Source organism: Seriola dumerili, unplaced genomic scaffold, assembly GCF_002260705.1.
Source record: "Seriola dumerili isolate Sdu_G_001 unplaced genomic scaffold, Sdu_1.0 BDQW01000052.1, whole genome shotgun sequence".
Taxonomy (NCBI): Eukaryota; Metazoa; Chordata; class Actinopteri; order Carangiformes; family Carangidae; genus Seriola; species Seriola dumerili.
In genome coordinates this window covers 5,583,328-5,597,433 of record NW_019174307.1, presented here as the reverse complement: position 1 = coordinate 5,597,433, position 14,106 = coordinate 5,583,328, and the positions used below count along the sequence as shown (strand labels likewise).

Genomic DNA, 14,106 nt, shown 5'->3' with positions numbered 1-14,106 from the left:
GTCTTTGGATCTGGATAACATGAATCACCCCCTGGTAAGCCACTGAAGTACTCCCCCTTTTTTTATCTACTTCATGGTTCATTGATGACGACTGTCGTTGGCTGTGTTGGGAAAAAAAACTGATTAAATCCCTACATTGGTATCCGAGATGAAAAAAAGATGCAAAAACACACTGTATATATTTTAAGCAATTTAAGATTTACATGTAATCTTAATTTGTTAAGTAAGTTTGGCTTGTAAAATCTGAATAAAAAAACGTTTTTGTTTAAATTCCATTTGTCAATTTTGTCAAACCTACGCCTATTACAGTTATAACAAAGCAGGTGAGCATAGACTTTAGCCAAAGTCCTGCATGGGTCCAGGTTTGCAAACCCATACATGCACCACACCCAAAAAGTTCAGTAACAGAACTAACCAACCAGTCAAAATGGCTTAGAGCAGGTTGCTGGTTAAAGCAGTATAGGAAAGATTGTGATAGAAAATGATAGAAAGCCTAACCAACTTTTTTTTAACTTAACCCATTATGAGATGTGAGTGGCAAGATCTTATTGACTGTCAGTGGCGAAGGAAATTACACTGAAACAGACTGCAAATAGGACACTTTTTTCTCTTTTTTCTTACATCACCCACAGCCTGCACACATCTCATTTTGAACCAACCCATACCTGTCTCCTTAGCCACACATGTTACAAGCATCTTTTGCTTGAAATACCTATTAGCTTCTGGCAACAGGATTTTTAGGGTGTCTCTTTCATATCCACGGTACAATACAGTACAATACCATGAATGGTGCTTTTTTCCCCTGACCTGTTAAGAGGGTCGACCACAATGGCCCGTGGGTGCGACATATTCCCTTCCAACAGAGTCTTCCTGGTCTGTGATGCTCTCTCCAGCCTGGCAACGCTGATTGTCTTCCTGTAGCCATCGTTGGTCCAATACAAGTTATTCCCAATCCAGTCCACTGAGATTCCCTCAACATTGTCGAGCTCTAGAACAGAATCCTCAGCACAGAATTCAACAGGATCACCAGATACAAATGTCATCTGATTATAACTTTTTAAAGAAAACTTTGATGCAGTACCATGAAAAACAGGAATATCCATATTTAATGTATGGAAAATAAGAGTGCTAAAAACAGCATTCTGATGATAAAGTGTCTAAGGAAACTGCAAAGGAAAGATCTTACACATGCAATCATCAAATAATAAGTATTAATTACATCAGCTTTCAAATATACAGTACATTATTTTGCAGTCAGGCAACCAAACATTGTTTGGTGAGAAATAGTTTTGTCATCCAGTGGCATCAAATTTATTTAACATTGTACTATATGGTGTTTATATAAATAATACAGATTTTCCAGATTAGTAAAACAAATAAAAAATAACCGCTTTAAAATATATGAGATGTACAGTATACCTTACATTGGAAGGTCACTGTTATAAGATACTGCATACAGTCAGCTGAATTCATTTTAGGGAAATGCTGCAGTTAGTATAAAAACAGCTTTTAGACCCACCATCTTTGAGTATCGTCTCTCTGTTGCTTCCATCTATTTTCTGCCGCCCAATAAGGAAACTGGTGGTGTCAGCAAAGTAGATGTGTCCCAATTCTGTGTGGTAGTCGATGGCTCGAGGGTTGACCAGATCCTCGATTGGCACCATGTGCTCATCGCTGGACTTTATGTTCATATCCAGGCCTCGGATAACGCCGGGACGCCCCTTGCCGTAGAACAGGAAGAGATCATTTTTGGGCTCTACAAGGCAAGAAAGGACGGACCCATTTTACTGTTATTGTCAATTAATTGGCCTAATTCATCAATGCTGATCCCAGCATTAAACTCTCTTACTGGCCACATTGTTCTTATATGTGAGAAAGAGCCAGGGCCATCCATTCACCTTAATGGAGCCAGTAATCAGTGCCAATGACTATACTCTCCCCCCTCAATCACACTCCTGCCACAATGCTGCCTTGACAGTAAGAGAAGGAAAATGCTTGAGCAAACACACAATGGCAATACTTACCTTGGCTGTGAACACTGCTTCTGATCTAAAATAACATGGAGTCTGGGTAGAAAGGCAAACAGAGAGGCCTAGAAAGCTGAGGCAGCTCCTCAGTGGCCCGCTAGCCACTCAGGGGGCTGTATGTTCCCGAACCCTTTGGGATCCTCCAGAGAGGCAAGAGCAGGAATGAAGAAGAGGGCTTCCAGTGAGAAAAGCAGACCTCTCCTCACTCTCAGCCCCCACCCAAGAGACTGGGATGCTGGGGGTGAGGACCACACATGCCTCACTTCAATTTATCATTTTGTGAGGGAGAGACCAACTACCCAAGAGACAATTAAACATTGCAAGAGACCCAGATATCAAACCCCACCGTGACTGCTGTATGAAGAAGCACTACCATTTAGCACCGAATCTCATTATGCTTAGGAAGAGAGAAAGCGCGAGCAAGAGAGAGATAGCTGGTGTCATCAGAACATCTCTGAGAGGGGAATAAATCAAATGTGTCATGCCAAGCCTCCCAGTGCTTCTTTACCCCAATCGAAACGTGGTGGGCCCTCAGATTGTGTCATCAATTTGATCTTATGCTTTTATTGTCAACTGCACAATGTCCAGCAATTGATCAGAACAGACAACAAATGCAGACAAACTTAAAACCTCATTATGATAATAATCAATCAGGATCGCGAAAGGTCGATAGCGGAACGTCACTTTCAAATTGGTCTGTGTCCACCAGCGCTCATCTTTATCACTGTCAGTCAATAAATGATGCATGTGTGGCACACCATCAGCTCTAATATGACACGTGACCTTTACAGGCCCACGTCAATATCAAAGAGAGCAGTGATGTAGAACGTTCTTTTCAGGCATAAGTCAGGAATCTTATTCATGACAATCCTATAGAAGGGGATTTTAATGGAAAAAACATTATTAAGGATATGTACCAAAATACACAATGATATATCTAATTCCATCCAAAGCAAAATACTGTATATACTGACTTTTGCAGGACTGTCCATTAGAGCCCAGGCTGTAGCCAGTACGACAGCGGCAGGTTCTGGACTTGTAGCTGCCACTCAAAAGGCAGATATGAGAGCAGCCGCCTGGTTTTCCATATGAATCCATGTCACATGCATGACTCCTGACTGTGGAGAAAATCAGAAAGGACAGCCAAATCATTATAAGTCAATGAAGCATCATCTTTCTGACACAGACTCCAACTTGTGAGCCATAAAATGGGGTAGATTCTGACACTTGTTAACCTATATAGAAAATGTTCTTTACCTTTTGGCTGAGTGAGTTCGTGGTAAACACAGAGTCCTCTAGTATTCCCCAGGCTAGCCAGTGTCGTACTCTCTGCTGTGATGTTGAACCTCTGGATCTGCAGCAGCTCCACAGACGAACTCCCTTTGGAAGGGTCAAAGTGGGTAGCATAGATGTAGTCCTCAAACACAGCTAATGCATAAATGTACGACACCTGAAAAACAAGGCAGATTCATGGTCCCTTTTTTTTTTTTTCTTCATCCCTGAAGCCAAAAATAAGTAAAACCACAAGAGGAATATAAAAAGAACAATAACCAAAGTAAATTAACAAGAGGACTTTTTTCTTTCAACATGCAGCAAGCGTGAGGGGGATGGAGAGAGTGGTGGTGCTGTCTGTACATTTGGCAGCACAAACAGGGTCAAAAACTCGACTCCACGGGGGAAGCTACTGGCCCTGACACCACAGCCTCCATGCTACATTTAGCAGGCTGACACACACTAAGCGACATGGCTGGATGATCTGTATTCACAAGAAGTAAACCTAGGCTCACTGGGTGACACCTTAACATGAGGGGCAGCAAGAAACATGCGTCAGAATAAATAAATAAACAAACCACTCAACCGTCTCTCTCTGTGGAGTTTGCCTCAGCATAATTTTCACACATATTGCTTCAAAAGGATGTGCATATACTACGCTTGAATCTTTACCTACAGAACGTAATGTGTTCTATTAGGTACTTGCTGAATTGAATATGATGACAGAATTATCCAGACAGGATAATCCTCATGAGACGTAAAACAGAAAAGCAGGATTGAGGTAATTAACAGATGAGAAGTTTAATTAGGATGAAATGATTTCTACAACCCCGTACTACAGCAGTGTGTAGCCATCACAGACGTGAAGGCCACCTTTTGCAAAATGATCAACTCAACAGTTAGAAAATGCAATAATACGGCCATGTCACCCAAACAGAATTTTTAATCCTGACCATGATAATAAATGAAGGATATTTAGAGAGTTGAGGATTATTTCAAAATGTCATGTGTTACTGTGAGGAAGCTGAGCCAAATTTGAGGAAACTGGCGGAAAACATACAAGGGCTGCCCCCAAAAAGTCAACCAAACAGTTGATGGGAAGACTTTTAGTCAACCACGTTTTGATAGGTCAGTTGGTCGCAGGGAAAAAAAAAAGAAATCCAACTCGACAGGAAGTGGTGACACTCACAAACACACATCATTTACACAGCTGCTCCCTGTGGTCATATGTCAGCCAGGAAAACCAAAGTGGATCATTTCAAGAGGGTAAAGAATGACCCTGAGAAGGTGATGTGCACACACAAGGCAAATATTCGCTTATCATTCTTCAACCTCATACACAGCTTATCATTGGAAACATGTAAGTGGCCTAGGCTTATCCAAGTGTTTGTGGAACACAATAAGGTGTTTGAAATGTACATTTTTCTTTCCTTATAAAGTGTGAATATGTAGTCCAAGTTGTTTTAAAGGGTTATCTAATGAATAGTCATAATCTATGATGAAAGGGCTCAAAAGTACTACAAGGAAAGACAATTCATTTGCTCATTTAGAAGACAACCACAGATGTGCCTCAGTTTTTTCAATTTAATAAATCATCTGTTTCCTATTCAAAAGACCTTTTTCTATGAAAATGCAGAGTGAATTATAACAAGCACTAAATTTACCACCTGTCTTGCAGTGATAAAGCACAGTGCCCTAAATCTGAAAATTAACACAGAAACACCCTCTCATGACACAATCTCGCAAGTCTCTCAAATGAAGAGGGAGGAAGTGATGATAAGAGGAGCCAGTTGTCTATTTAGATTCTTACTGACGTTTGTCCACAATGGTTCCTTATGATGTGGAGCCCATGGAAGACAAAAAGCAGCGCTTACAGTGAAACGTGATACTCACTTGGCTTCCATGGATAATGGTGTGCCTATTCCTGCCGTGATAATCCACCACATCAATGTAATCCAGGTAGGCGTCTGCCCAGTACACCAGTTTCTTGACCACATCCAATGCCACAGCAGTGGGCTGCTCAATTTTATAATCCACCAGCCGGGTCCGGTTGGTGCCGTCCATGTTGCAGCGCTCCACCTTGGCCACATTCCCATAGTCAGTGAAGAAGAGCATTCTGTAGAGGGTGGAGTGATCACATTATTAAATACTACAAAGGAAATTGTCTACTTTATTGTGAGAGCAGAGTTGCATTCTTTGATCCGAATCTTCTAAGAGCTATTTCTTCTACATACAATAAGTTAATCACAACCACAATATGTACAGACATACTTTATCTTACAATACACATTACTGTATTATTCAGGCTTGTTTCATGTGATGCTGCATGTATAGCAAGACATTTGATGAAACAGAATTTTCATGATGAGGCACAACAGGTATCTCAAGCTTTTGATATGTCCACATGTTGAAGTGGTGGCATGGCCCTCTAAGTAAGACTGATACAGTATGGCAGAATTTGGGGTGGTTTGTATTTGTTTAGTCTTTCCAAAACCAAAAACCTAAGAGTAAAAGTGTGAGTAATCACCTCTTTTGTTTGCCAAGTATGTGAGGTAACTGAAATAACACTGCCTGACACTATATTTTTCATAATTATTATATACAATTATACTAGGGCAAATTAGCACTACACTGCAATACAAAATTGCATGATAAAGTAATAAAACCATCAAGCCGAGTGTAAGACCCCATTTACAGGATTCTTCTTTTAAAACAAGTTAACTAGCTATGGAGCTAACATTAGCCAGCTAGCTAATTAAACTGCCAGCTCATAAAATCTTCCAACACTTATTTCAGCTGTCAAAATTGACATTTGCCTGCTAGAAATGTGAGTCCTCCTTTTGTCTACAAAGAAGGGACCATTGTTTTATAAATTATACATAATTTTGAGTTGTAAGTCTGCCATTCTTCTCATTGTTAACTGTATATGTGCTGTGAGAAGCCTGAGACACTGACAGACGTAGTGACACTAAGAAAGAAAGATGGGCTTTAGAAAATTGAACTTTTTATTAAAATGTAACTGATTCTGTGCAATATCCTTTTTTCTTTTTTTTTTTTTTTTTACATGTTATCATGTCATACTATATATTAAAGGAGCCACACAGTATTAACAATTACCAAGATCACTGACACTTGGTCTTAACTACATAAAGAAAGTGTTTTTGAAAGAAAACCACTTCGCTGCATCGTCGGGCTCTAATTACAATAAGGTGTTAATGTTAGATTATGGTTATGTCAGCAAAGCTCTACCCACAGTAAGTGCCCTGCATCCAGTCGAAACAGTTCCAAACTTATACTTATCTCTTGAGGAAATAATATAAGCTATAACACAGCTGCATGAAACTGGCTGCACTTCTCTCTCAATTGCATCTATACACCTGATCTGGGCCCGCTACAAATGTGAAAAAGAATCACTTCTCAGACACCCAGCACCATTTTTACTTACAATTAAGTCTCCATGAACATGCATGTGGTTTTAGCATCTTGTATTATTCTGATTCTTGATATTTTGTTTGGAAAAAAGTCCTCCGTTGTGACATTGACCCCCCAAAATTGTTGAAGTCAATATACTCCTTTCAGCCCATTCATTCTTAGTGCAAACTGTGTGTGGTCTGCCCAGCACAACATGAAATGAAAGAGGAGCCAAAGGAGTGGATGATGACAAAAGTTAAGTTTCTAACAATCTAAAAACCTATGAATTTTCATTTTTCCTTCAATGTGGAAATACAGCACTTCAGCTATTTTACTTAATCCCCACAACTGTTAACAGATTAGGGAAAAGGTTGAAATGAATAGTTGGGTCAACAAAGCAAATCACTGACACTAGAAGCCGCTGTTCACAGCCCATTTCCTACCAGCAGTTAATGTTGGTTTCCATTAACCATGATCATAATCAAACCCTAACCAAGAAATGTTGTGCCTAAACCTAACTAAACCTTAACACCTGTGGTCAGAATCTGTGATCTGAAAATAATATAAATGTTTTTTCTCACGATAATATGTTCCAGTTTTGCAGCACTTTGTAACAATGTTGTCCTGATGAAAGGAGCTCCAGTTCAGAGGACACTAATTTGTGTCATTATGGGAGGTATTTGTTGTGGCTGAAGAAATGGAAAAAGTAGTAACTATAAAACCACAAAGGTAAACAACAGATAACAAACGAAAAATTAAAATAACACATTAAAAGGGTATATATAACATTAAAGTGAAACAAGATTGAAACAGCATCAGAATGGTTTTAAATTCCCAGTGAGGCTGCTCTCCGATGCATAGAAGCTCCATAACATGGAGGCAAATGCAATAAAAGCAGCATTTCCCATTTTCTTTGTGGTAATTTTGGGGACATTTAGAAGGCAGGCTGCAGAGGACCTCAGGCTATGTGAGTAGACATAAATTGATAGACGATGTGTGTTGCACAGAGGAGCCAAACCATTTAAGTACCTCTGAAACCATGAGGAGGGCTTGAGAGTCAATTCTAAAAAGACACAGGGAACCAGTGTAACTCAAGGAAAAGAGGTGTTATATGTAGACTCATTTGTTTCTTAGGGACTGGATAACATCAGACAATAACTGTAATGTCCTTTAACTCAAGTAAAGATCTCCTGGACCGTCAATTTAAGTAGTTAAAATTGCAAGGTCTGCACATATAGTAATTAACATGGAGGGCTTGCCATGCTGTCTTACTGTGGCACTGTGAGGACGGAGCACCAACAGCTTCCAATGATAACGAGCTCTAGCCAGAGAGCAGTGGGAAGCCGACTTAATCTGCACAAGTCAAGTCAGGGGAGAGATGGGTTGCCCTTTGAACCCCAGATCAGGCTGCACTGAAAAACTGTCAGCGTCAGCAAGGAACCCAGCTCCCCAAACAGGTGCACCTCCATGTGGCATACAAATGATAGCTTTCTGGGATTAGGATGGTGCTGATGCTATACTATAAATCTGCAGCTACAACGAGATCCATGTTGGATTCTGGAACTGAGCACCCCCGATAAAATGAACTGCATGGGACCACGGAAAATCTCACAGTGAGACAGAAAACTGTGTAGACACTGTTACAACCCTATGGTTATAACTGACAAGCAATAAAGGCTATATAGTATATTATATAATTCATATATAATTCATTTTTCTTTAAGTAGTAGCTTTCTGTCCATTTCATACAGCACTAAAAGCAAACAGTTAAATTCCTTCAGCTGCTTTGTTCAGATTTGCAGTTCGTATGCTGTAATACCCTTTATAATAAAACAACCAAGAAAATTGTCAAGGATTTTGACTACTACTACTACTTCAAAATTATGGAATTCTTTGTGTTTTCTAATTCAATTCTGCAATAATCCTTCAATCACTTAGTTTGACAGTGAAAAGTGAAAGTGGCTCGAAAGTTGTAAGGTATGTCTTTGTAGTTTTAATCTTTTGCAACTTTACAATTAAGACAGCAATATATGATGATATGAGAATTTTTTTTGTATTCATGTCAAATTAAATGAAAAAAGTCAAAGTTTTGCTACTGCCAGAACCTTTGTAATCCACACAACGTTTTAGTGCTCTGCAGTGTTCAGATATTGCTTTTGGAAATCTAGATGCAGCTACAGTATCTCCTAGAAATGACATTCATATACAACTAATTCGCAACAGCAAATACATTTTGACAGAAAAGTAATTCTGGCCACATTAAATTTTTCAGCCATTTTAGCAGCCTGGTGCTATGGACGACAATCCATTGCTTTGGTCCAAACTTAAATATCACAACAACCATCGGATTTTGTACAGATAATGAAACTTATGTAAGAACCAGGGATACAAAAAGATTTGTTCAAGTCCTGCTTACGAGCAAGTTAGGAGAATCTGTGGCCTTCACCAATTTTCTCATACTTGCAGACTAGACTTTTTGATTTGATATGAGTGAAATTCACAGGTGGTCTAGACCTGTCGTACAAGTCATGAGCAGATAGACCGCCTTCCTCCACAGGGGGAGAGCACACTTGTTTACCTTAAGAATTATAGTAGCTTTGATAGTAAAATTCAATTGACTAAAAGAAATCTATAACAAAGTTAATGCAGGATAATATTCTGCTCACCCATATCGTCATCATCATGGCTTGCCAATTTACTGAGAGGTTTTTCAGATTTTAGCATTTATGTTATATTATATTATATCATATTTTGTCACAGCAGCTTACTCATTTCAGTAGTTGTTGGGTAAATTCTATGACAGAGATGCCTCAAGGTCTTTATACAGGTCCATTATCATCCTCTGTTATAACACCTAATAGTGTAACATTACCATACTGTAGGCTGCAATATTATCTAGTTCAGTATCTCAATATCTGACTGTCTCCTTGATCGGCTCTCAGTCAGGGACCCTTTTTTTTGAATACTTGTATGAACAAGCCTCACAGCAAGTAGAAATTTTAGGACAAGAATACGACTCAGGGTGACTTTTGTTATCCACCACCATGACGTTTTCGTAAAATATCTCAACAACTTTTACATGGATTGCCATGAAAATTGGTACAGACTTTCATGGTTCCCACAGGACTGATTGTAATAACTTTGGTGAGCCCATAATGTTTAATCTAACACCATCGTCAGGCACCATCAGTAAAAAAAAAAATGTAGAATTTCATTCACTCGACAAAATGTTTCCACTGAACATAATCCTGGTAGTAAAATTTGTTTGGTAAAATAAATTCACAATTTCCACAGGACACAAGGCTGACTCAGTGATGTAATGCTAATATGAAATCTTGATTCTTGCACTGATCAACACACACCAGTGAATATAGCATACTACATTATCTAGGCTTGACTAATCTTGCCAAACATGATTATATTGGACTTTAAAAAAACAAAGTACATCCTTTCCCGTCACAGGCATGAACTAAAGTGCGACTCCCAGGAAGCTTCGGTTTTGTAGTGCTGATAAGAATTTTAGCCAATGGACCATAAAAGAATAAAGGTTGTCCATCAAAAGGCTTTCCTATAGCAAAGTTAAAATGCCTTACTCAATAGTAAGAGAGGCAGGACAATAAAAATGGAGTGCCAAACTAGAGCATATTCTATAAACACTGCTCCTCATGCTGTGCTCCTATAACACCTCCTTGATTTCTTTTGTTTTCACTCCATTGCTCCAGGCTGACAGACCTCTCTCGGGCTCACTTTTTAAGAAACGGAAAACAGAAACAGAAACAACCATGTCTCTCCAATTAGAGTCAGGAAGAAGCCTTGGAAAACCTCTTATACAGTCAATCCAGCCAGCAGCCTGCATGTCCAGCTCCCTCGTGGGCCAGCAGATTCTATATCCATACCATCATCCCTCTACACAAAGAAAAGAATGAGTACTTTTATGTGTGTGTGTGCGTGTCATTTGCGATAACATTAAATACCAGTGAAAAACCAGCCTGACTTATCTGAGTTGATGTCTACCTTAAGTAGAAATTGACATACACTATATTTACCATTAGCTATATTGCTTTCCAGTGGTTGACCAGCATTTAATGAGAACAGAGACGCTGCCAACCGAATCAAAGTTGTCCAAGTCACTAAGAAACCAGCAGCTAATTTTTGATTAAACCCAGTGGCTTACAGTTGTAACCCAAGCTGTTGAATAAAGAATTAAGCATAGTCTACAAACCTGAAATCCACAAAGACACAATATAGTTCAGCTTCAACATTCAAATTAATTATATATTAAGATACAAATATTAATGTATATTGCCTTGGTCTTATGGGGGCTGGTCATGACAGTTTAACACAACTGGTGTACAACAGAAAGATGCTGCCAATGTTACCAATGTTTGGAGGTGGTTATTACCGTGCTGCAAGTTACAGTACTAATGCCACACAACTTTTTTTTCTTTTCAGAAAAGATGTGTCATTATTGCATGTCACAGTTTCCAAAATCTCAGAAAAGGTGTATTATTTAAAACTTGCTTCCACTCCAACCTGCCTGTCCTTCTGTCCTCGTAATATAATGGCTTTTTGCTTCTTTTGCTTACAGCAAATAAAAGCGTAAAAAAGACAGATCTGCTGATAACCAGGGTACAGCTTGTACATGCAATTTATTTAAATTATTTAGACATTCTGTGCTTTTGCACAATGGCACAGGAAACTGGTAAGAAACCAACATAAGTTCTGCAAATTTGTGATCCATGTGACTGTAAACCACATGTTGTAAATTTTTCAGTTTTCACTGAGAGCAGTGTGGGAATAGTTTTTAATCCGCAGTTGCTTTGTTTTTTTGTGATCTCTACAGAGACAAAAATCCTGTAATGAAAAGTCCTGCTGGGGCATTTTCTATCGAGGGATGGGGTGAAATCAGTGAATACAAATGAATGTCTAGACAGTAGAAGCTGCCTGAAACATCAACAGCTATCCACCAAATTACACAGCTCAAAGAGAAAAGGGCAGAGATGAAGGAAAGGGAATCATTTAAATCCCTTAATTGTAACTCACTCACATTCTTCTAGACAAGTCGATTGTTATGCATAGTATTTTTTTTTCCTATTCTTCCACCGTGATTTTTTTCTTCTTCACAAAAGATGCATGATGATAAATGAGCCTCACAGGCCTTTCAGAGATGTTTTATTATATAGGCTGCAGAATACTCACCCCATGAGAGGATCCAGAGCTATTCCTTTAGGATTCAGTAAGTCTAGCTGTAGGATAGTCACACATGTGTCCCCACCACGGTCGCAGACAAATATCTTGTCAGTGACCCGGTCAACAAAATAGAAGTTTCCCGTCAGCCAGTCAATGGCCATGTACTCCACATCTGCAATGAAACAAACTAGGCTTAGATTATTGTGTAAAACAGCTGAACAAAAATATATAATACAGTTGATAACGAAACAAACATTAAAAAAAAACATAAAAATAGAAGCCACATAGGCCTAACCCCAAATATACTGGATCGTAAGGATCCTACACCTCCCATACTACAACTTGCATCTTTTAACATCTTTCAAACTCCATGCACAAGTTCGTAGTGCAAGTGTTTCTGTCAAAAATATTCTGTCTCCAAGTACTCACCACAAGTAAACTAATCTTGATGTGTAAAGTTGGTGCAATGGCCCTTTAAATTATACCATGGCCTATGAGAATCCTGCTTAATTGACAGGTTTCCATTGTTTCCTTCTGAAGGACAGACACCTATAACCTGACACTTGTGATGCAGGTGTTGCATTTGCAGTTTCAGTATAAAGAAGTAATATCAGCAACAGTTTGACTCAGTCTCAAAAAATTCACAAACAAAAACCATGAAAACCAGAAAAAAATCTCAAATTTGTTTGATATTTGTGAGAATCTGGACTGGATCAACTAAGTGGAGGAAAAGAAAGCACTGTTGAAGTAGCGAAGCTGGCGTATCACGCAGTCCAAACCACTGAGTCTAACCTGCATTAAACTGCACAAATAATGAGAGAGAGAGAAGCACAGGTGAGAATGTAAAAGATAAAAAGAGAGAGAAGGCAACAGAAGGGTGAGTCTCTGTGCAAGTGTGCTGAGTGATGTATATCCTAGCTGAAAAGATGCACCACTATCCTCTATTGTTAGGTAAGAGATTTCAGATAATCCTTTAAAAATGATCACAAAAGGAAGGAAAGGAGTATGTAAGAAAAGTAAAGTATGAACAGCTGAAAACGTACGTTGCAAACTTTGTTGTGTTCTTATTTCCTGTTCCCGTGTGAATCCACGCAGATTCCTCGTTTCAGCACAGCGGAGCTGCCCAGAGGACTCTGTAGACAGAACCCAGCACACATTTTCCTGCTTGTGCTGGAAATCCAATGCCAGTGTTCCATTTACACCCAAAGACCTCAGGGGCTTGAGGCCTGTTCCATTTAGATGGGTGATGACAATACGATCTGAACCACCAATGAGAAGCACTGGACGGCTGTCACCAGGATCTGGAATGAAAGGGAAAACAGAGGTATTATTTTGTTCCTTTATTTCGAAAGCACTATTTTTACTGTTGAAACATCAAGAGACCAAAGAGACCTTAAGGAAAGACGAGATTACATTAAAGAAAGGAATAGGTGGAAAATAGTTTCAAAAATACTTGTGAGGAACACAGAAACACAGAGACCAAAAACAAAAAACAGAAGATAGGCAGCAAGTATGCCATGAGAAAGAGTCCTTCGGCATGGATCACACACAAGAAAGAAAGAAAGAAATTCTGATATTCACCAATGATTTCTTATTTGGGATTTGTTCTCAGCTAAGAACAGAAACTACGCACACTCAAGAGCACTCTTACGCACATTTGAGTGCTGACATGTTTGACCAAAATAAGTGGTTATTGCGTTTTCTACAGTTATGCAATATTAAATTATTTAAATTACAATAATATTTTTGTCATGTTTAATATCAAAAAAAAATAATAATAACTTGTTATTTTACAAAGCATTATGGTCTGAAAAAAATACATGAACACTACATTAACACTTAACCGCTTGTTTGCAGTTTTGATTCCGATGCTCCGTCTTCAGATTTTCGTTTTGGCATTTCCTCAACTTTCCCTTATGGTATCTCTTTGTGACTTCTGTCCATGTCTGCACACAACCCTTCAGTCTCGTGCCCTTTTTAAGGACATTTTCAGGTGTTTACCTATGCTAATTAGGGCCAACTGGCACACACTTCTGACATAGAGCTTTCAACAACTTAAGAATTTAAGAAAACACTGCAGATATTGGTGAATGAGGCCCATTGAGCTGAACTTACACAACAAATTGAGGAGCATTAACATCTTCCACTTAGGTGGTGGACTTGATTTTGTCTGAGCCTGTTTCTCCTGCTTGGACTCATGAGAGGA

At 39.0% G+C, this 14,106-nt stretch overlaps 1 protein-coding gene across 1 annotated transcript in view; it reads right to left on the bottom strand.

The window, feature by feature from the left end:
* Positions 1 to 14,106, bottom strand: part of lrp1b (LDL receptor related protein 1B) — a 265,608-nt gene that overhangs the window by 127,351 nt on the left and 124,151 nt on the right. Inside the window, exons 10-16 of the mRNA XM_022741314.1 lie at positions 12,944 to 13,201; positions 11,910 to 12,072; positions 5,193 to 5,415; positions 3,285 to 3,477; positions 3,002 to 3,145; positions 1,520 to 1,756; positions 808 to 988 (exon numbers count right to left, since the gene is read on the bottom strand). Of these exons, the coding sequence (XP_022597035.1) occupies positions 808 to 988; positions 1,520 to 1,756; positions 3,002 to 3,145; positions 3,285 to 3,477; positions 5,193 to 5,415; positions 11,910 to 12,072; positions 12,944 to 13,201 (1,399 nt within the window). The remainder of the gene's footprint in view (positions 1 to 807; positions 989 to 1,519; positions 1,757 to 3,001; positions 3,146 to 3,284; positions 3,478 to 5,192; positions 5,416 to 11,909; positions 12,073 to 12,943; positions 13,202 to 14,106) is intronic.